Source organism: Bos indicus x Bos taurus, chromosome 5 (assembly GCF_003369695.1).
Source record: "Bos indicus x Bos taurus breed Angus x Brahman F1 hybrid chromosome 5, Bos_hybrid_MaternalHap_v2.0, whole genome shotgun sequence".
Taxonomy (NCBI): Eukaryota; Metazoa; Chordata; class Mammalia; order Artiodactyla; family Bovidae; genus Bos; species Bos indicus x Bos taurus.
Genome location: NC_040080.1, coordinates 16289515 through 16312376, shown reverse-complemented (window position 1 = coordinate 16312376; position 22862 = coordinate 16289515). Strand labels below are relative to the sequence as shown.

The 22862-nt window shown below is 50.0% G+C and overlaps 1 protein-coding gene across 11 annotated transcripts; it reads left to right on the top strand.

The window, feature by feature from the left end:
* Positions 1-1992: 1992 nt before the first annotated feature.
* ZNF384 (zinc finger protein 384) lies at positions 1993-22295 on the top strand. Of its 11 annotated transcripts, XM_027541143.1 has the most exons (13): positions 1993-2353; positions 2553-2616; positions 3508-3567; positions 10072-10142; positions 10388-10625; positions 10862-10909; positions 11110-11449; positions 12296-12388; positions 16322-16546; positions 17236-17418; positions 18845-18923; positions 19785-19943; positions 20689-22295. In XM_027541143.1, the coding sequence occupies exons 4-13, from the start codon at positions 10077-10079 to the stop codon at positions 21088-21090; spliced, it is 1833 nt and encodes a 610-aa protein (XP_027396944.1). In that variant the 5' UTR covers positions 1993-2353; positions 2553-2616; positions 3508-3567; positions 10072-10076; the 3' UTR covers positions 21091-22295. The 11 variants fall into 11 exon arrangements, with proteins under 11 accessions (XP_027396944.1, XP_027396943.1, XP_027396949.1 ...); XM_027541142.1 differs by lacking the exon at positions 2553-2616; XM_027541141.1 differs by lacking the exons at positions 1993-2353; positions 2553-2616 and adding an exon at positions 2799-3348 and having other exon boundaries at positions 3453-3567.
* Positions 22296-22862: the final 567 nt, after the last annotated feature.

Genomic DNA, 22862 nt, shown 5'->3' with positions numbered 1-22862 from the left:
AGTAAGTTTTTGTTGGTTATCCATTTTAAATATAGCAGTGAGTACATGACCTTCCTAAAGTCCCTAACTGTCCCTTCCCCTGACAACTATGAGTTCCATTTTCCAAGTCTGTGAGTCTCCCTCTAAGAGAGCAGACACTTTTAAAAAGATACAGTTACAAGCCAAAAATACGTATCTTCTCTTTAAATGTTTAATTGAAATTTTTATTTTTATGTGTCTTTTGCTGCTTCCTTGCTGTGACCTTGGGAAAAATCACAAGTCTTTACAGTCTTAGTTTCATTATCTGTAAAATTTGGCATTATAGTTATTCCTATATAGGTTATTTTGATCTCTAGGCAAGGAACTATTACTGCTAATAGGAGGCACTTTGATTCTGTTTCACTCAAAATAGAGCTGAGCCCAGAGGGATTCAGCTCAGATCTGGGGCAGCCTGGTGGCAGCATTCATTTATTCAAATAACATCTATTTATTTAGCATCTACTGTGTGCTCAGCAAAGTAGTGGGAGGGTACCATGTATGAGACAATTTCTCCTGAGCTGCTGACAATTTTGCTGAAAAGTTACATGAAAGAAATTGAAAGTGAAAATCAATCAGTCCTTTCCGACTCTTTGCAAACCCAAGGAATATATAGTCCTGGAATTCTCCAGGCCAGAACACCCAAGTGGGTACCAGTTCCCTTCTCCAGGGGATCTTCCCGACCAAGGGATAGAACCCAACCCCGGTGACCCGCATTGCAGGCAGATTCTTTACCAGCTAAGCCACCAGGGAAGCCCCATAAATCACAATAAAAGCCAATAAATTTTGTTCATGAATGAATGAAATGGCTAAGCTGAAGGACAATAAGAGGATTGCTAATGGGGTTCCCTGCTTGGATTAACCTCTTCACAGCCCACATCTCTGAGCCACCAGGGAGGCGGGTCAGCTGGTAGGGAATCCGCCTGTAATGCCAGTGACGGGGTTCGATCTCCGGGTTGGGAAGATCCCCTGAAGAAGGAAATGGCAACCCACTCCAGTTATTCTTGCCTGGAAAATCCCATGGACAGAGGAGCCTGGCGGGCTACAATCCACGGGGTCGCAAAGAGTCAGACACTACTGAGCGATTAACACATACACACATATACATACAAATATATGTGTGCGTACTAAGTCGCTTCAGTCGTGTCCGACTCTTTGTGACCCCATGGACTGTAGCCTCCCAAGCTCTTCTGTCCATGAGATTCTCCAGGCAAGAATACTGGAATGGGTTGCCAGTGCCCTTCTCCTATATATATATATATATATAATTTTAAAAAGCAGGGACTAAATGCTGTTCAAATTTGGTGAACGTGGGACCCTTACAGGTTGGAACAACCAAGGAAGGCTTCCTGAGAGCGTTCACATGAATTGTTCACTGATGCAACAAACATTCACCAACCGCTTATAAAGTGCCAGGCTCCGAGGACACAGCAGTGAACAATTCAGAGTGCTTGCTCTCGTGGGGACGATATTCCGGTGGAAGGACAAACAGACAATAAAGTATCAGTGAGAGGTGACTGTTGTATTTAAAAGTAAATACAAGTTGTATTTAAAAGTAAATACTGTTGTATTTAAAAGTAAGTAGGAGATAGGAGATGTGCCACAGGAACTTAGAGACCAAAGCAAAAGGAGTAAGGGGTGTGGTCAGGCAGGGATCGGATTCTGACGGTTGGGAGAAGTTATTACTCTTTGGCCCTGAGGGATCTCAGAAAACTACTCACACGTTCTTTTTCTTTCCTGGATATTCAAACCATTGAGACATCCTTGAGAGAGTATAAGAAAAAAGAACGGTAACTCCCTAAGTCAGCCTATCGCCCCCTGAGGTTAGGGAACCAGGACCGGTCTTTAAAGAATCCATACCGCCCCTCCTACCTTGATGCATAATTCATGAACCTGTCGCGTTCCCACCCTCCCACTTCCCCAGAAGTCCCTTCCGGAAGCCGAGACCGCTGTTCTGAAGGTTCGGCCCCCTTCCTTGGCAGAACCTGCCTTCACTTCCGCGGTGGCGTCACATCCCTGAAAGGTCTATCCCGTCCGGCGGGCAGAAGCTACTTCCGCCCCTACCTGTCGTAACTTCCTCCCGGGGTGTGCTGGAGCCTGGGCCGCGCCGGATGTGCTCTAGCCGCTCCCGGAAGTGACTCGACCTTTGCATTTCCCCCCCTTTCCCTATTGCCGCCCCCCCACATTGCTATTTCCCTCCCTCCCCCCTTTTCGTTTCCGGCGCTCCCGCCTTCTCTCCGCCGCGGCTCAACTCTGAGTCAGTGGGGGGAGGGAGGGGAGGGAGGGGGCGTGGAGGAATCGGGGTTCTCGGGAGCACGAGCTGCAGCACCACTTCCGGGTGAGTGTTAGGGGAGGGAGGGAGGGGGCCACCCACTGCCTCGCGCCCCCGCCCTGCGGGTGTCTCGCGCGCGATCCTTGCGTGTGAGTGTGTGGGTCTGTCTCGCGCCTAAAGTGCGTGCCCGCGCGCTCGCCTGACGCCCTCCCCTCCCCTCGCCCCCTCCGGGTCCTCCCACCGCACTCGGCTCCCTCCTTCCCAGCAAACACCGCCCCTCCCGCGCTCTGGCTCGGCTCTGGCGCCGCCGCAGCCGCCGCCGCCGCCTGGTGAGTCTCGCCGTCGCTGCAGCCGGCGCGCGCCGAGCTCTCTGCTCCTTCCCCCTCCCCTTTTCCTTGGGGGGGGCGGGGAAGGGGGGGTCCACGATGGGACTGTACGTGTGTCCGTCCCGGAACCGGAAGTGGTTGTGGAGGAGCGGGCGATGGGGAGGAATGGGGGGGTTTAGGGGGCGGGTGTCTGTCTGGTGGGTGGCAGAGTTCAGCTCCCTGGAGGGGAAGGAGGGGCGTCCCAAAGAAGGGTCTTTGAGGAACGGGTGGTGGGCGACCTCAGGAGAAGGCGCCCAGGGGCTGTCCCAAGGCAGAGAAGGTGTTTAGGGCACAGCCGGGGACTCCTGTAGCTAGACCACTGTGCAGGCTGAGGGAGGTACTTCTTGGCGCAGGGCCTTGGGTAGGCAGGGGCGAAGTCCTCACAGAGTGGGGGGAGGCCAGAGGAAGTGCCTGAGCCTGAGCTGGCACTGTGCCTGACACAAGGCCTTGTGCATCCCCCCAGTCCTCAGCTTTGCCTTCTGAGTCAACCCTCGAGAGGCAGGGACCCTTTTCTTCTTCCAACTCTTCTGTTCTCTGACCCTTGGTCACCTGGGCGCCCCCCGGGAACTTAGAAGAACCAGTGTCTGAGCCCAGGGGTGGAACCCACACAGTGGTGGTAGAGTTCTTCTCAGTTGCTGGGAATTGGGTTTGTTTTCCTTGTATCCACATAGAGGGTGGCTCTGCACTCCTGTTACTGTATCCTTGCATCTCTGGATCTGTAGGTTGGGGTGGGGTGGGGGATCTGCCTGCCCTCCAGTCTTGAGTGCTGACAGTCAAAGAATTCCTGAGCTTCTCCACAGTTCCTTGGTGGCTGCATCCTCACCGGCCCCTGTAACCCCGACAATTTGTTTACAGAAAGTTCAGGAGCCCTGGAAAGGACAAGGAATAAGACGACAGGAGGAAGAGAGAGAGAGGGTAAGACAATTTGGGGTTAATGGCTTTTCTGGTTTGGGGGGAGAAGGGGGGTCATCATCAAATAGGCCTTTTTTGGACAACGTGACAGAAATTTTCAAGTAATAGCAATTGTAATCCTGGGGTTTGCTGTGGGAGAAAAATCAGCCTCTTCCTGTTATCTCTTGAGGATACCCAGGAAGTTCTGTGCAGAAAGTTGCCACTGTAACCATCACCTTCCATTCCCACCAGTCCTCATCACGAATGAGTTGGGAAATGCTCAAGTGAAATCACTAAGCAGTTGCACTAAGCGTTGCACTGTTTCTAAAGGAGAGATTTATTCTGCTTTGGGGACACATGGGCCCTAGTTGCCAGTGTAGCCTTTGTGGCATAGCTTAGGGAATCGCCTTCATGTATTTGGAACAAGCAGAACTGAGTTTGGAGTGGAGTTTGTGTCCTTAACATTGCATGAGTGTTTGGAGGGGATCTGGTGGGTGATTTCAGTCTGTGACAAGGGGTTATTTGAATTTGATATATAGCAGGGTGAAGTTTTGGGGGGAAAAGAACTGATTTGTGGGTAGTTTGAAATAAAAATGGATAAAACTGTATGGAATGGATTCCAGAAGTAGGTCTGAAAGAATTCAGAATAGGAGGCTTGATAGTAATTGGGTTTCAGGTGGTTGGAAAATGACAATATATCAACCCCAAAGAGCTTATAATTCTAGAGGTGTTTTCTGAGAACCAGTTCCAGGCTGGTTTATAAAATGTATTCCCCTGTAGGTTTCTGAGCCAAATTGATGATTAAATATTAGGTGCGTATTCTCTCATCTCCAGCCTTTTTTTTCTTTCTTGCCTCATGTTGTCCAGGCCTGTCAGTTACTGGTGGAATAGGCAAGGCAAGGAGAACCACTATGGTGTCCTTCCTGCAGGGCGTAGGTGCAGTGATCCAGTGGTGCCTAGGGTAGAAGGTTGCCGGCTTTGAGGTTCTGTCGGTCTTTCTGGGCCTGGTGTGCTGGTCTTTCCCAGTAGAGTTGGGATAAACCTGTTCTGAATTATTTTGTAGTTGGAAGAGTTCATGGTAGGAGGGTCCCAAATCCTGTTGGGATGGCCCTTCTCGAAGGCCCTTATAACTTGAGAAAAAGATTTGTCTCATAACTGACGAAAAATGATCCCGGTGCTTCTTCACTTCAAGTTCTTAACTAATATTGCAACCTTTCTGCAGTTGTGCATCTTGGAACAGTTAATGAGTGTCTGAGATCCATGGGTCAGGTTCTTTCTGTAGTTGAATTCAACTTAGTTATTCTTTGCATCTCTCTTGTTAGTGCTTCTAGTTGGTCATTAGTAAGCTGGAGGCTATAGTTCTGAGACTTTGGGATAGTTCCTTTGTAATTATGGAACTTTTATGTAACTTCTGCTAATTGTCATTACTAGTCCTCATTACGTGGATGTATTTCTCAACTCTCTTCTTTTTAGGAATACTTTGAGCATTTTATTCTTTTTTGTGTTGTCTCCATCTCGTCTCCATATGTCTTATGAATTTGTTTTACTGGGGTTATACTCTTCCATCCTCTACCCAAGTAGAAACCTAGTTGAGTAGTAAATTATTCAGAGTCATCCACTGATGTGCAGGGCCAGATGCAGATTCTGGAAGCCTTGATTCCTCGGTCCATCCTCTTGCTACTAAATTTGGTTGGTACATTTCATGATTTCCTAAAGGTTGGTTGGGTGAGAGAATGTTGTTTTCACTTCCTCGGTCTTCCAAGATTTCTTTTGAGATTGGAAGAGGGATATGTAGTTTCCTGAACCTCTTGAAAAAAAACGTGCTCTCCAACTTCTCACTGATGAACAGTGGAGGCATGGTGCAGTAGTAAAGTTTAAATTAAAGTAAAGTTGGCAAATTTTCAGTCTGCCAACATCTTTCCATGTATTGTGTTTTCCTTCTTTCCTGCACTTTGGGGCTGTGATAGAAGTCTTCCCCTTCCTTCCCACTCTAGGGTCACCTATTCTGTTTGCTTTTGTTTTTAATATTTTGGCATAATCATCAAAATTAGTGCTGCTCTATGGGGAATTGCCTGGTGGTCTAGTGGTTAGGATTCGGCATTGTCAGTTCCATGTCCCAGGTTCTATTCCTGGTCTGGGAACTGAGATCTCACCAGCTTCCTAGCACAGCCAAAATAGAAAACAAAAAATAAGCAAAAGAAGCAACAACAACCAAAAAAACCTGGCACTCTGTATGGAGGTAAAGTTTCTCTGTAATATCATTATCTTCTTTGGGTTTTAAGACTGTTGACATGCGCCTGCTTGGATGTCAGGATGGTTTGGTGGAAATTCTTTCATGCACCATAGACAGTTGAAAGGAGAAGGGGTCAAACAACAGTTGGCAGGTATTTGAGTGACCTGGCACTGGCTGGGGCACCCTGTGACACAACCCCAGGGGGCGCCGTTGACATGTCTTCTGGCAGCAGTTTTCCTTCTTGGCCTCTGTCTGATCTCAGGTCAAGGATACAGAGATGTAAGTCGGCCTCATCAGGACAGTGTCGACCCTTCTCAGGTGTCACCCTGCCGGCAAGTATTGCTTCTAGTTGGGTGAGCAGGGCTCCCCGTGTACCCCCTTTTTGGGCCAATATGTTTATCAGAAGCGCACAGTCAACGTTTATCATGCTGTCTTGGGAACAGCCATGGTTCTGATCTGCAGCTTTGTTCTTTTAAGGACTAGAGCAGAGTGAGAGAACAGAGTATGAGGTAAGGGGTTGGAGAGACCTGTATTCCATTTGTCTGGTCTTTTAACTCAGACTCCATCATTCTAAAATCCCTTATCTTGGTGGCCAGGTGAATATCGTCTTTCACTGCATTTTGCGTCATTGAAAACTTCATTTTGGGGTTTGTTTTTGGCTGAGCCGGGCCTTCTGGGATTTTAGTTCCCCAACCAGAAATTAAACACAGGCCCATGGCAGTAAAGTGCAGCGTCCTAACCACAGGACTGCCAGGGAATTCCCTGAAAACTTCCATTTTTAAAAGCATTTATTGGGAACTACCTGCACAATGTATAGTCCATCCCTGGAAATGGTCTAAATTTTGAGTTGTGAATCACCTGCAGTGTGAGAGAGCACGTACTAGAGCTGGTCTCACCTAGGACCCTTTCCCAGCTTGCTCTTTGGTCCTGGGTTCAGATTCCTGCTCTGCTGTTTACTATTTACCTCCAGTTTCTTCATTTGAAAAACGGGTAACATCACATTAAAAATAACTATTTCAATAAAAATTTTTAAGAAAAAAAAAAAAAACAGGGATTGCGGGATCCTGCATCATTAAATTGTTGTAGGATTAAATGGTGTGATGGTTGTAAAGTGTTCTGAACAGTTTCTTGAACACAGTTGGCACTTAATCAATGCTAATGGCGGTGGTGATACCGTCCACCAGATCACTTGGCACCCCTGTGTAAGAACTGACAGGCCACGGTTGACCCAGAAACCGCTTCTCCAGAGCCCCCAGTGGACACTATGAATGAATGTAGTTTGGAGGTACAGGGGGCCTCGTGCGCAGGAATCCTGTCGGAGGAAAACCTGTTTTCAGGCTCTCAGTTCCTCCCTCTTACATTTTCACATCCATATGAGTTGACTTCCTTGATTCTTTAGGGGGAAATTATAATTAGACCCTCCTTTCCTTTATTTAAAAACATTCTTTTTAAATTTTACGTATTTATTATTTGTTTGGGTGCACCGTCATAGTCGAGGCACTGGGGATCTTCCTTGCGCCATGTGGAATCTTCTGTTGCATTGCAGACTCTCTAGTTGTGGCGTGTGGGCTCAGTACTTGTGGTGCGAGCTTAGTTGCTCCGAGACGTGGTATCTTAGTTCCCCGACCAGGAATCGAACCCATATTCCCTGCGTGCAAGGCAGATTTTTAACCACTGGACCACCAGGAAAGTCCCAGACCCACCTTTCCTTTACTTGCCAGCCTAATTCTCTACTTCATTTCCAGCATAGTCACCACCCTTGTCTATTTCACCAGCCTCTCTCTCAGCCAGAAAGACGGATGGGGGCTTAGGTTCAAGTTGAAGCCCTGGGCATGACTTTCAAGATCTGGCTGCTGTCACTGGATTCGTTAAGTACAAAATTGCTTACTAGGAGATGGGCCCTGTGTTATAGAGTTGGGAAACAAGTTCAAGATGTGGCCCCTGCCTCTCCCCAAAGCTGGGCCAGATTGGATCCCCTGATGCTGGGATCTCATTGTTTCTCAATTTCCAATGCCTGCAGAGGGCCCTCCCTCCATAAACCAGCACGGGTGGGCAAGTGGGTAGCACCTGGGTGGAGAGTGTCCGGTTTTACTGTATTTATACCTCAGGAAGCAGGGTTTGTCTGTGCTTGACCCTCGGGGCATTTCAGGTTGAGCCTCTCATGTGAAGCTGTGGTTGCCGCAGATTTGGTACATTCCTGTCCTCTCTTTTCTGGGGAACGAATAGGCTGAAATTCAGTTCTGTTTCCATTCACAGGTTTTAAGAAAATTGAGAGTGTTGTTCGATAGAGCAGTAAGTGTGCTGAGACTTCTCAGAGGCTGAGGAACAGGGTTACGTCTGAGTGAGATCCTTTGGCTCCACCTCCTTTGTTGGAGAACTTTCCTGGTTTGCCTAGTCAAACAGCTCTTGGGACCAGGTTTCTGTGCCCAGTCTCCCTTCCAGCTATTGGTATCCCTGATGTCCACCTCCAGTGTGTCCTTGGCGGGACCGTGGCTGTAAGTCAGTACCTCCTGCAAGTCTTTTGCCCCTCCTGGAGCTTGATTGCTCTTGACCCAGAGCAGGTGTTCATGTTTGTTTCCGCTTTTCCTCACGTCCCTTCGTAGCACTCTCTTCTTTTCCCTTCACCTGCTTCTGCTGGCCTGGATGTCCCCTTGGTCCAGGCTTTTGGGACGCTACTGTGGACCAGCAGCCTGAAATTAAGCCTTGCCAGGAACAGTGATCATAGTGTGAAAGCAAGCGGTGGGTCAGCTGCATCTCAATTAAAACAATACATTTAAAAAATAAAAACAGTAACAAGAAAGAAAGTGAGTGGTGGGATCTCTTGCCTGGGTTTCAGACCCGTCGGTGACTTCCAGTGTGATCCTGAGGGATTCCTTTTCTTTTTTCTTATTCCTCACTCCCAGGGTTTTAAGCTTACGTGTCATCTGCACACAGAGAACTTGAGCTTGTAGAGGCACAGTGTTTGAGAATTCCAGAGAGGTCTGGTAATGTGTGTGTGTGTTCTGGCCCACCAAAGTCCCTGTTCTCAATCCTTTTAGGTGGCGATCTGGGGTCCTGCTGCTACTGTGAGAGCTAACACCCCTTTTAAAACTGCGTACTCCAGGGACTTGCCTGGTGGCTTAGTGGCTAAGACTCCACCGTCCCGTGGTTGATCCCCGGTCAGGGAACTAGATCCCGCATGCCACCACTAAAGATTCTTCATGCTGCAACAAAGGTCCCTCGAGCCACAACTAAGACCCAGTGTAGACAAATATATGTTTAAAGAACAAACTGGTTCCCGCATGTTCTCGCTGCTCAGTCCAGGGTGTGTGGTACCCAGTGCAGCACTGAGTTTGTTCTTACACCTTGAGGAGATCTGTGGGGGCGTGGCTCCCAGATATCATATGGAGCCCCAAAATACTGTGATTCTGATTCTCATCAGTTTCATTCTTTAATTTTCTTGGGCATTTTGTGTTCTGACCAAGAACCTTTTCAAACTATATGACCTATAGACATGTGGATTGGAACCCTTGGAATTTTTTTTATTTCAAGGAGATGGATTTGAGGGATGAAGGGAGAGGAACAAGGATAGATGCCCCAGTTCTTTTCAACCCGATCAGTGATCTGCTTTGTGTGTACATGGGCCCCTGCCTTCCTCTCTCATGGAAAGACTTCAGTTTCTCTCTCTTCTTAATTTCTAGTATACTATTTTATTTATTTTTCTCTGTGCTGGGCCTTTGTTGCTACAGGGACTTTTCTCTAGTTGCGATGAGCGGAGACTACTCTCTGGTTGTGGTGCTTGGGCTTCTCATTGAGGTGGCTTCTCTTGCTGTGGAGCACAGGCTCTGGGGCACATGGGCTCAGTAGTCGTGGTTCCCAGGCTCTAGAGCACAGGCTCAGTAGCTGTGGCGCTCAGGCTTAGTTGCCCCGTAGCATGAGGGTTCTTCCCCAGACCGGAAATCAAACCCGTGTTGCCTGCCTTGTCAGGCAGGTTCTTTACCACTGAGCCACCAGGGAAGCCCATGACTTCAGTTTCTCTTCTTGTCACTAAAGAAAGCAATACCAGTTCTGTTTCTTTGGGCTACAGGAAGCACTGTGTGGGTAAACGAGCTCTCTCCCCAGCATCTGATCCTGGGAGCCCCGGTTGGATGCGGATGTAGTGCCAAGGGCCCTGAGCGCAGGGACCCGTGTGCCAGGTCTGAGGGCTTGTTCCCAGCCCTGTGGGAAGAGACCAGGAGCTCCTCTGCTCCTCTCCCCACTGCTGAGCTGGTTCAAGTTATTCCTGCCTGTGACGTGGTGTCTCTTTCCATCTTCAGGTAGAATGGAAGAATCTCACTTCAATTCTAACCCGTACTTCTGGCCTTCAATCCCCACGGTCTCAGGACAGGTAGGTGGTGGTTGGCTCCCTTGTGTACTTTTGTCAGCTCTGAGTAGCGAGTTCTGTGACTGTGGATGCTGAAGCAAGATAAATCCTATGCTGTCTCCCCAGGATTATATAGCGTTTCCACTCAGCTAATTTCTGGAAGCGCAGCTATTAACCCCCGTCTTTTGGTCTCCACGGAGCAGGGTGCCAAGGGAGCATGCAGGCTGGACCCTCCCTCACAGGCCGCTGTCTCCTTCCTTTCCTTTCAGATTGAGAACACAATGTTTATCAACAAGATGAAGGATCAGCTGCTGCCAGAGAAGGGCTGTGGGCTGGCTCCGCCCCACTACCCCACCTTGCTGACAGTGCCTGCCTCGGTGTCCCTGCCCTCGGGCATCAGCATGGACACAGAGTCCAAGTCAGACCAGCTGACCCCACACAGCCAGGCATCGGTCACCCAGAACATCACGGTGGTCCCCGTGCCGTCAACAGGACTGATGACCGCTGGTGAGCACCTCCACTCTTCTCCAATCTGAGGTGTTGATCTTCCGCGATCAGTACCCCAGGCTGGAGGGCGCCGGGGACATGGGGAGTGGGATACGTGTTTTGATTCCTCAATCAAATCTTTATTAAGTGCCTACTGTGTGCCTAGCAATGCGCTAGGCATTGTGGGGGATACAAAGAAGTAGAAGATGCGGTCCCTGCCTTTGAGGAGGTGACATTCTTTCCTTCTCTGAATCAAGGAGTCTCCTGTTCTCAGAGGTGGAGAAGAGAAGGGAGTCAATCAAGGGGTAAATCTCACTGTTACCGGGCGGGGTGGGGACAGGGGTTAGGAGACCATTGTTTTTCTACAGGGCTTGGGGTTTCCTGTATACTCCGGGTGGGGGGACGGTGGTGAGGGGCTACGTAGACAATGATCTGGGGAAAATGAAGTAGGACCAGGGTGAGGACCAGACAACATGACACCATCTCCTTTTTCTCGCAATCCTAGGTCCTGGCCTGGTTATCACGTCCCCCTCAGGCTCCCTCGTGACCACAGCCACGTCAGCTCAGACCTTCCCCATCTCGGCTCCCATGATTGTCTCAGCTCTTCCCCCTGGCTCACAAGCCCTGCAGGTGGTCCCTGACCTCTCTAAGAAGGTAGCATCAACCCTCACCGAGGAAGGCGGCGGCGGCGGTGGTGGCGGTGGCGGCACTGTGGTGGCCGCTAAGCCCCCCCGGGGCCGAAAGAAGAAGCGGATGCTGGAGTCAGGGCTGCCAGAGATGAACGACCCTTATGTCCTCTCCCCTGAGGACGACGATGACCATCAGAAAGACGGCAAGACCTACAGGTAAGGGTGGCGGGGGGCTGGAGTGGGTGCCGCTCTCTCAGCTTCCCTGCCCTGTTGGGCTCAGCGCTCTGGCAGCTTCCACCTCAGATCCATGTGCATGTCAGGTGTTCAGTTGAGGGGGAGGAAGATGAGGCTGCTGGCCCTTCTCTGGGGCCTCTTTCCCAGGAGGCAGACCCATTTTGCCCCTTCATTTTTGGGGGTTGTCAGCATTGACTTATTGGGGGTGACATAATGGAATTTGTTTTGTTACGAGGCTTTAGACTAGGTTCAAGACTCTTGTCTCCATCTCCTTTTTGCTTTCTACATTTTCCATTCCTTTTTTTCCAAGAAACTTTTCTGGTTAAACAGCTAACCTTAACCTGTGTTCCATCCACCAGTTTGTGGGCCCTGTTTGAGCATTGAGCCTGCCTGACCCTGCATGGTTGGGATGACGGGATGATGGGAGGGGTCTGTATTAAAAGATGGAGCAAATAGGATTCCCTCCCCTCCCCCCTGTGGAATATTCGCTTGTTAAATGGCTGTTTGCTCACCTTCTCATTATGGAAGTTCTTTTCATCTCCTACTTCCTTTAAGTTGCCCATTGACAAAAAGCATTCTAAGCATATTTGCATGTTATACTATATGAAAATGGTTACATTATCTGAACTCCCTACCCTTTGAAAATTGGAAATCTTTTATTCCCCTTGAGAACCATCAAGGGCCCTAGAGGGTTCGGGGAGTTTAGCCCCAATGTACAGAGTGGAATAACCATTGTCGAAGCTTTGACGCAGATGGGCAGACATGCATGGCTGGGAGACTGGGTCTGTCCTTAGCGTACCGAGATGGGCAATGTTGTTCCCATTTTAGGAGCGAAGGGAACTGCGGCACAGGAAATGGACAGAGCCTTGGGCTCATGGATTCAGTTCCTGGCTCCACCACGAACTTGCTGTGTGACCCTGGGCAAGTCCTTTTCCCCTCTCTGGGCCTCAGTTTCCTCATCTGTAAAATGGGGAGAATTCTGTTTATGCCTCCCAGTTGTTGGGAGTATTTATCAGATAAGATTTGAAATGTTGGGAACTTCAAAACAGATAAGAAATGGTCATCACGTAGCATTTATTTATTTTTTATGTGTTGTACATTTCTATCATGGAGAGTTCAGAGCGTTTAAAAGTCTTCTTTGTAAATCAGAATGAGGGGAGTGTTGCTGTGCTCTGCAGAAAGTATTGAGCACTGCAGAATTCCAGCTCATAACCTGAAAGCTCACTGCAGCTTTATTATTGCAGGTGTACCCTACTTTATACAGTAAAAGTGTTCCTGAAAAATGTTTACATCATGTCATATCATAAAGGTACTTGACAAGCTTGATTCATTTAAAGGCATCGTTTTATATATTTCATAAAATGAAAATCCCTTTTATTTTGTACAAATCTGGGTTTTTATGTATTTGCTTAAAGTGAGGTCATTGTGACATTGAGCCACAGCTCAATGAGTTCATTCCTTGAAGAAGTGATGGGAGGACTCCCTGACACTGGGGGGCCCTTCACAGGGATCGGGGTCCTCTGATTCTGCTGTGGTTTCTCATGTGCTTTCTGGACCCACATGAGAGCCATTTCTGGACTTCTCACACTGCATGTGCAAAGAAATGTGAGCTTACAATTGACAAGACTTCCCATACTCACAGTGTTTTTGGAATTCTTGACCAGCCCCACCTCCAGGTGGCTAAAGGGAACTCTGAATTTAAGGGGGACTAAATCCTTAGGTTGAGAATATCCCCTGGAGAAGGGAATGGCAACTCACTCCAGTATTCTTGCCTCGGAAATTCCATGGACAGAGTAGGCTGGCGGACTCTAGTCCATGGAGTCACAAAGGGTCAGACACGACTGAGAAACTAAACCAACACCACAACTGTGTTATAGGTAAATGGAATTGTTTCAGAAACTCAGAACTCGGAGGTTCCAGAGGAATCTTTTTAATCGTGAAGAATCGCGTTTGCAAATCCATGTGTGGGTCAACCACAACCACTCCTGTGGTCCATAGCATTTAACTGGGCGTTGAGGGAATTGGGTTCTTTTTCTCTGGGCAAGTCAACTTATTTCTTGCTCTCTATTCCCATCTGTAAAATGGGAAGATTCATCCTGGCCCTCATCTCCTGTGGAAATGTTCTGAGGAAAATCTGAGTATCCAGATGTTTTTGATCATCTTAGGGGAAAAAAGAGTCGCTAATTCAAAGCTGTTCTTGTAACCAAGGCTGTGGCCTTGCATGCCTCCACAGGGGCACCCTTGTGGCATCAGGTGTGCACAGAGGCCTCTGGAGCTGTGTGCCCGGTGACATGGACACTGGCCTTCCTATCCTGCCCACTGCCACAGCTCTCCTAGTCGGGTTTCTCCCTCCCCCCCCCGCAACCCCAACCCCTCACACACATACCTGGCATTAGATTTGTACTTACTTGGCTTCAGAGGATTTTGGAGATGGAAGTACATTAATGGTCACTTAAGCCTCCCTGTAGTTTTAGTGTTTAAATGTTTCTGGCAGATGCTGCAGTGGTCTAGCTCTGCCTCGATCCCTTCTAGAGTGAGGAGTCTTAGGTCAGGTGAGAATGAATCATGGGTTGTCCAATGGCAAATGGCTTCACCTTTCTGAGCATTTGTGTTCCTGTCTGTAAAACAGGACAGTGCTTGCCAGATTGTTGTGAGGAGTGGAAACCGTGTGTTTAAAGGGCCTAATTCAAGGAACTTCCCTGGTGGTCCAGTGGTTAAGACTCTGTTCCCAATGCAGGGGGCCCGGGTTCGATCCCTGTTTAGAGAACTAGATCCCACATGCCTCAGTTAAGACCCAGTGCAGCCAAATCAATGAATAATACGTGTTGTGTTTTTTTTTTTTAAAGGGCCTAATTCAGGCACAACAGCAAATGACATCTATTAACTCCCATTTAGTACTGAGTTATTATCACAATCATCTGTATGATACTTACCCCTCTGGAGACGGCACATTTTGTTGCCAGTCCATTTTCGATGAATTTAAGTTTGGCAGAGCTTCTGTAGTTGAAAACTTCGATGAAGAGGCTTGTTTCTGTTTTTTATAATTAATTCCAGATGAAGGGTACAGTTATGTGTTCAGCATTCACACACAAACTAACGAGGTTTCATTGGACTTAACATGAGTGGGTGTGTCTTTCCACCTGCCTGAGAAATCTTAGTGGTGGAAGGAAATTAATCTCGTAACTTTAGTTCAGTTTCTCCTCCAAGTGACAACGTGTCTAGTTTTTAACCTCGGTCTTAGTGAAATACAGAGTAGTGTGAGCTCGTCCAGCACTGGTGCTGCTAACGTTAATGCAGTTCTGTTACTGGGGAACACTTGGCTTACTGTTGACCATTCTGGGTCTTTGAGGGGCAGATATTTCTCTCTCCATTTTACAGACCAGAAAATCGAGGTCTAGATTGACAAGCAGGATTGTAATTAAACCCTGCATAGAGCCCAGGTGTCCAGACTTCCGTTGGACCCTACTGACTATAAACAGCAACCCGCCCATACACACAAAGATACACACACACACACACACACACACACAATGGGTGGATATACCAGACAACAGCAAGGGGTTGGTCAGCTGGTAATTGGATTTCCTTCAGAGTTTTCAGGCAACTCTAGAATAGAAATAGCCTTACCAATGGGCATTTTAGTGGAAGCGTTAATACAGCAACTGTATCCCCAACTCATTAGAGTCTCATCCTCTCTGAGGAGCTCAAGAGTTCTTTTTAGTCCCCATCTGAATTATTCTCTGAAAATTTTCCTGGGATCGGAAAAAAAGCAGAACCCCCCTTCACCATCCCCGAGCTCCTCTTCGAGAAGGAGGACCCAGAGCAGAGGGTCCAGATTGCCCTGGCTCCCAGGCTGCGGCCCTTGCTGGCAGCCCACGTCACGTGCTGCTGAGTTGGTCAGGAGTGATAGGGTTCCAACTCACGTAGAGACTACATAGCTTTTCCCCAGTAAAGTCTAGATAGCTGTGACTTATCTTGCCCACAGGCCTCCTTATTTGATATTGTTGGGCCGTGTCAGTAGGAGAAGGATTGCCAGCTCAGGTGAAGAGTGCAAGTTCACGAAGATGCTCCTGCTGTCAACCTGAGGTGCTGGCGTTGGTGCCAAGCAAAGGTTCAGCGGGAAGCTCAGTGTTTTGCCAGTCTTCTTCTCCTGAACGTTTGGGGGGTACAACCCACTCCAGCAATTTCCTTGGCTCATTGCAGAAGTAGTTCTCATGTGACTGGCGAGGGGCTGGGGGTGGGGTAGTGGGTGAAACGTTGGATACAGGGTGGAGGCCAGATGCAGGGTTGGGGAAGACCCCCTCCAAGTAATCATGCTGTTTCTCCACCCCATGGAGGAATCTAGATTCACTGTCAAACAGGAAGTAGGAGAAAATCTGAGGAGACAGGAGAAAAGTCCTTCTGGGGAACCTGGTCGGTTTGTCCTCACTGTCCTCTGAGGAGCTGGAGGGTTCCTCGAGGGATGTCCTTTCGCCACGGGACCCTGGAGGAAGGGGCGCTTAAAAATCTGAAATCAAGTTACAGGCAGAAGGAAGATGGGCGTGAGGCGAATTCACGTCAGCCCAGGGCTAGTCATAAGGTTTTCCTGTCTCACTTGGTTGAATTCTTGTTTATGTACACACTGGGGAGTCCAGGCATTAAGCAAACACTTGAATTAAATACTCACATTGTGCCGGGCTGTGTTGGAAGTGTAGGCTGTCAGGATAGATAAAATAGAGCCCCTCATCTGGAGGGCCTGTGGAGTGACTGGCACAGGAGAGATCAGAGGGGTTGGCGTCCCTGGCAGCGGAGGGGCGGGCTCAGCCACTCCCGCTTGGTGGACAGAGTCCTAACCGCTGCCCTCCCTTGGCCCAGGTGCCGGATGTGCTCCCTGACCTTCTACTCGAAGTCGGAGATGCAGATCCACTCCAAGTCCCACACCGAGACCAAGCCCCACAAGTGCCCACACTGCTCCAAGACCTTTGCCAACAGCTCCTACCTGGCCCAGCACATCCGTATCCACTCAGGGGCCAAGCCCTACAGTTGTAACTTCTGTGAGAAATCCTTCCGCCAGCTCTCTCATCTCCAGCAGCACACCCGGTAAGGCTGCTCTCGGTACCCCCCCACCCCCCCAACTCCCCTGCCAAGCGTGGACCCTGAGGCCATGTGGCCAGCACCTCCTCCTCCTCTCTCCACCTTTTATCCTGTGTCCCTTTCCACCTTGCCCCTGGGAGCCTCAACTCTCCTATTGCTGTTTGTGAAAACTAATGACATGTCCCTGCAGCTCAGGCGGGGTGGGGCCGGGAGACTTGTGCTCTCTGGCCCCAGAGACTGGACCCATCTGTGCGGTTTCTCTCTGTGTCTGTGTTTGGAAATCTTCTGCAGAGCAGGCCCTGCTCTTACTATATACTTCAGGTCAGAGCGAAGGTGCGCGTTCAGCCTCAGGTCCATGGGCAGCAGGCGGTGGTGGTCTTTGTTCAGATTACTGTGTGGAAGCAGGGTTTCCGTGGTGAGTGTGTGACCTTGGCCCAAAGCGGAGGGCTGACGCGCCGGAATTCTTTAAGGTTACTGGAGCCAGGGGTGCCGCTCTTCATCATCTCACTGCCATTCTAGCCACCGATTTAAGATCAGCAGCAGCGTAGACGCGGGTGTCCTCTTCACCAGCCTCTCCGGGGGGAGGGAGGCGGGGTGCTCTCGTCCGTCAAGCAGCATCCTTGCACCCAGCGGAGAGCTGAGCCCGTGGTGTCGAGCCGCTCCCTCCTCCCCCTCCCTCCTCTCCTCTCCGGCAGGATCCACTCCAAGGTGCACACGGAGATCATCAAGCCCCACAAGTGCCCGCACTGCTCCAAGACCTTCGCCAACACCTCCTACCTGGCCCAGCACCTCCGTATCCACTCGGGGGCCAAGCCCTACAACTGTTCCTACTGCCAGAAGGCCTTCCGCCAGCTCTCCCACCTCCAGCAGCACACACGGTAAGGGAGAGTGGCGGGCTACTGCCCCCGCCCCGCTGGCATGCCCTCCCCACCCCCGCCCCGGACACACACAACAACCCGCATGCGGGGGGCGGGGGAGAGACCCGGCTGGAGGAGAGAGCTGGCACCGGGGAGGAAGACCACGCAAGACTGGAGACACCGGTGGACATTCAGAGATCTGCCTTTGTGGGTCAGAAGCAGTGCCGAGGAGACGCAATGACTGGGCCATTCCCTGATCTGAGGGAGGAGGAAACCCGCTGGGAGCATAGCTGACAAGTCCTTCTCTCATCCTCCTGCCTGGAGACAACCTGGAACGTGCACATGTCTGCCAAGATTTTCTCCTCGAGGACATTTGGTTGGAGAAGACTGTCCCTCTAGCCCTTGGGCACCAACTATGAACAGGAGGTAGAATGAGACTTCAGCCAGCTACCAGCCTGGCGACACCGACAGCACCACGCAAGGCTTCCAGGGAGGCCAGGAGTACAGAACAGAACACATGCCAAATGTGCACAATGAAACGAAAAGGCTTCCACCCCATGATGTGCAGTTTGTCCCGTGATCCTCGAGTAGCCCGGAGGAGGTGAGCCTGCGTTTGAAGACCTGATGACCTTCGATGGGATCAAGTTGAGCTGGAGTCCAGGGTCTTGCTGGCCATAGGCCTCCTCTCCCGGCTGTTTCTGGAGGTGGCAGTTCCCCTTAACGTGGTCCCACAGCTGGCTTCTCGAAGAGGAGGAATCAGGCTTTCCTCACAAGGAGACGCATCCTGCGAGGTTTTCAGGATTTTTACACCCATGGTCTCAAAAAGCAGCTGGTCACAGAGATGCTTCTGAAGTCCCTGCCAAGGAGCAGGGATCTAGAGACCCTCAAGTCCTTGGCTCACCTCAGCATAGGGCCCTGTGGTGTTTGAAGCGATCAGATTTGTACTAACCTGGGCATTTCCTACTGTGAGGGCAGAACTAGGCAGAACCCCAGGAGCTTCCTGTGTCACGTTGCCCTTGACGGTTCGCGTAACTCTGTGCTCTTTGACACCAGAATTTTCTCTGGGAGTGGTGCTAAGGTTGAAGTGATGGTTTCTGGCTGTGTGTTGGGGACCATGGGAGAAGTGTCTTGTGTTTCTTCTCACTGTTTTGTTTATCTTACGTTTCTGAACATTCACGAGGGATGATTGCTGTGGGAGCTGCCTCAGCTGCCAGGTTGTGGCCTGACTGTCCCTTGGCTGCTAGGCCCCCAGCCTTCCCCGCCCCCAGCCCCGCAAAGGAGCCCAGCTTGAGCCGTGTGGCATGGGCAGCAAGCAGAAGTTGGGCCCGTGGCCTGAGCTGGCGCTTCCTGGAGACCCGCGCCGTGTTCCCCAAGTAGGCCTGCTGAGGCGCTGGTCCCTGAGCGGCCTCGCTGACGTCCTCTCCCTTTCTCCTCTCATCCCATGCAGAATCCACACTGGGGACAGGCCGTACAAATGTGCACACCCAGGCTGCGAGAAAGCCTTCACACAGCTCTCCAACCTGCAGGTAACTGCTCCACCCTCCACACAAGGCCTGAGACTTGGCCCGAGTCTTGGGGATTGAGGTGCCGTGTCACCAGCCAGTGGTTCCCAAACTTTTTCAGGACCCTTTACACTCTTAACAGTCATCGAGGAACCCAAAGAGCTTTTGTTGACGTGGGTAATCATATCTAATTACAGAGATTATCAAACTGAAAAACTGTTTGGTAATTTGTTTATAAAAGTAACAAACAGGGATTTCCCTGGCAGTCCAGTGGTTAAGACTGCATTGCCAATGCAGGGGGTGTGGGTTTGATCCCTGGTCAGGGAACTAAGATCCCACGTGCTGTGTGGCTCAGGTAAAAGATTTTTTTTTAATAAATAAATTTTAAAAATTAAAAAAATTAAAATAACAAACCCTGTTGCACATCAGCATAAACATCTCTAAATCCTCCCCCATTGCCCACCAAAAAGAAAATTTAGAAGAATGGCATTGTTTTACTTTTATGCTTCCTTCTGTAACATCTGGCTCACTGAAAGATGGAGGGACTCTCTTTGTGCTGCATTTATTCTATTCCATATTAGACATTATGTTATCTCTATGCAGCCCCCTGAGAGGTCTTGGTGTGCTCCAGCAATCTCCGCACTGAATAAATGGCCCCGGCGTAGCTGCCAGTCTGACTTTTGGGATCCTGGTGCTTGCTGCCCTATGGGTGCTGCTTCCTTTAGCTGGTGCCTCCTGAGGTTTCATCTGAAGTGGTTTCTAGTGTCTGTGGACAGAAGCAGAGGTCAAGAGTCCTGGGGCCAAACTCAGGGCCTTCCATTAAGGTTGAGGAGGCAGGAGGGCAGAGTCTGGCACATCTATCCTGATTTCTCCCCATTTTCTCAGTCCCACAGGCGGCAGCACAACAAAGATAAACCCTTCAAGTGCCACAATTGTCACCGGGCGTACACAGACGCGACCTCGCTGGAGGTGCACCTGTCCACGCACACAGTGAAGCATGCCAAGGTGTACACCTGCACCATCTGTAGCCGGGCGTACACGTCGGTGAGCACTCCTCCCACCCCCCTGAAGGTGCTGCACCGCACCTGTGACCACGCCCCCTCCCTTGCTCCAACTTGGAAGGATCAGGAAAGAGAACCGAAGTGAAAAGACGCAGAGCTGAGAAATGTAGAGGATGCCTGGTCCTTTAAGCTTAGGTCCACCGCTCAGCAGTGACTCTTCATTTTCCTTAGACATAAGACAAAAGAAAGCACCTTGAAATTGTGAGAGATGAGATTTTAGTTAGACCTCTTCATTAGACTCCGGGGCTTCCCAGGTGGCGCAAGTGGTAAAGAACCTGCCTGCCAGCGCAGGAAATGTAAGACACGTGGGTTCTGTCCCTTTGTCGGGAAGCTCCCCTTGAGGAGGAAATGACAACCCACTACAGTATTATTGTTTGGAGAATCCCATGGACAGAGGAGTCTAGTGGGCTACTACAGTCCATGGGGTTGCAAAGAGTCAAGACACTGAAGCGACTTAACACACACACACATTAGATTCCAGAAAAAGGTGTTCAAGTTGTTCCATTAAGAGATCTTGGAGAAAATGACAGCGTTCCCTGTGCCAGATGAATGCCCACGGTGACTCTATAAAGGTCCCCCTCTCTTGTCCACCCAGTAGTGAGCCCTGAAAGTGGCTTCAGGGGAGAACCTGTGAGGTTCCAGAATACCTCTGTATCCATGTTGTTCCATTTAAAGCAAAATAACACCCCTTCTTTCCTCCCCTCAACTCCTTTTCCATCTCCCCCCAGGAAACGTACCTGATGAAACACATGCGCAAACACAACCCTCCTGATCTCCAGCAGCAGGTGCAGGCGGCGGCGGCAGCAGCAGCGGTGGCCCAGGCCCAGGCCCAGGCCCAGGCCCAAGCCCAAGCTCAAGCTCAAGCCCAGGCCCAGGCCCAAGCCCAGGCCCAGGCCCAAGCCCAGGCCTCTCAGGCTTCGCAGCAGCCACAGCAACAGCAGCCACAGCCACCACACTTCCAGTCCCCTGGGGCAGCCCCCCAGGGTGGGGGTGGCGGGGACAGCAACCCGAACCCTCCACCCCAGTGTTCCTTTGACCTGACGCCCTATAAGACGGCGGAGCATCACAAGGACATCTGCCTCACCGTCACCACCAGCACCATCCAGGTGGAGCACCTGGCCAGCTCGTAGAGACCTGTGCTGCCGGCCACTGGGAAAAGGGGGAGGAAGAGCCGGTCCCTCCTTTCTCCAGCTCCTCCCGGTGGGAAAAGTCCTCTTCTTCTTTGACAGGCCACAGCTCCACCTCCTTGGGCTTCAGGCGCGGCCTTCCTTCCCAGGATACCATCCTTATTCTCAGCTCCTCTTCAGAAGGAACGTCAGCCCTCCCGATGGGCAGAGGAGTACTGAGCTGGTAGCGTAATCCGGCAGCCTCCCTGCCTAAGCATAGCTTTTAAAATTGGGGGTTGGTGCTCAGGGGAGGGGTTTGCTATGACCTCATAGAGACTATTCCAGCGGGGCACTTACTCTCTCCTCACCCTCGTGATCCTCCAAGCTCGGGCTGATAAGAGGACTAGAGGTTGGCCCTCCCGGATGTCAGAGAGGAGGGAGTCCTAAATGCAACCAGCCTCCTGTTCTACTCTTGCCTGCGAAGGAACAGAGGTTCCTCCCGTGCCCCTCTCCCTGGGAGCCATTTTCTTTCCCTCATGACCTCACTTCACTTCTACCTAATACAGGAAAGAGGTCTGGGGGTGGGGGATCAAGGGCTGAGATGTGGTCCCCAAGGGGCCAGAGATCCCCAAAATGGTCAAGGTGGCTTAGAAGTGTGGGTTATGGTTTTCCTTGGAGTCTCTCCTCTTCTCTGCCAGCCGAGGCCCTGTGCTCTGTCTCCCAATCCCCAGCCTAAGGAGCTGTGGGTTCCTTAAGAAACCCCACAAGGGACTGCTGCAGAGAAGGGAGAGTTCAGGGCAAATGCAAAGACTGGACTTAGCTCCCTAGGTGCCACGGTCAGTTGCCGGACACGGATTTATATATAAATATATATATATAAATATATATATATCCACTCATCACGGCCATCTTTGTTGTAACCATTTCTGTGTTTATAAATGCATTATCTCAGAATTTTCATATTTGATGTTTTGTTTATTTTTGTCCCCTTTTTGTTTTTCTCCACCCTGTCTCCTGGCCAGCAACATTTTTTTTTTTTTTTGGTCTTTTTTTTTTTTTTTTTAAATCATGGCAGATTTCCGAGAAAAGAGAAAATGGGAAAAAAAAAAAATCAGGAAACAAGTTGTTATAAAGCAATTTAAAATGAAGACAAAAAAAAGGAAAAACTTATGTATAAAACCAAGGGGTGTTTTTAGAACCTTGTATAGAAATAAATTCGTGTAAAAGGATCAGAGGCAGTGGAGCTACTGATGTGAGTATAAGCATGGGGGAAATAGCTATCTGGAGAGGCATTCAAGGCCAGGATGGAGGATTGACAGTAGTGTGTGTGTGTTAAGAGTGAATGCTCTGCGACGGGGCCGTGTGTGTGTGTGTGTGTGTCCCTAGCCACAGAAGGCCACACAGCCTTGAAATTTCTGAAGTGGAACTTTGGTTTACGAGGGTTCTTACAGACAAATCCTGTGGTGAGGACTAAGTGCCCAAGTATGTGAGAGCAGGGTATCAGTCATGCGTTCAACAGGACACCATGAAGCTCCATATCCAAAAAATGGAAGCACAGTCTCCTGGAAAGACCTGTGGATCTGAGGGCTCAGTGCTAACTTCAGCTGTGTCACCTAACATCAGAGGTCTCCAGTGGTGGACACCATCACCAGGACTGAAGAACAACAGGATGGTTGTGCTGAGGAGGAGTGCATGCTTGGGGAGCCTTGACTTTAGCCCCACTCTCTCCTATCAGCCAGTGTTGGCGGTGATGCTGCTACAGCTGTTAAATGAAGGGATTGGGCCAGATCACCTCT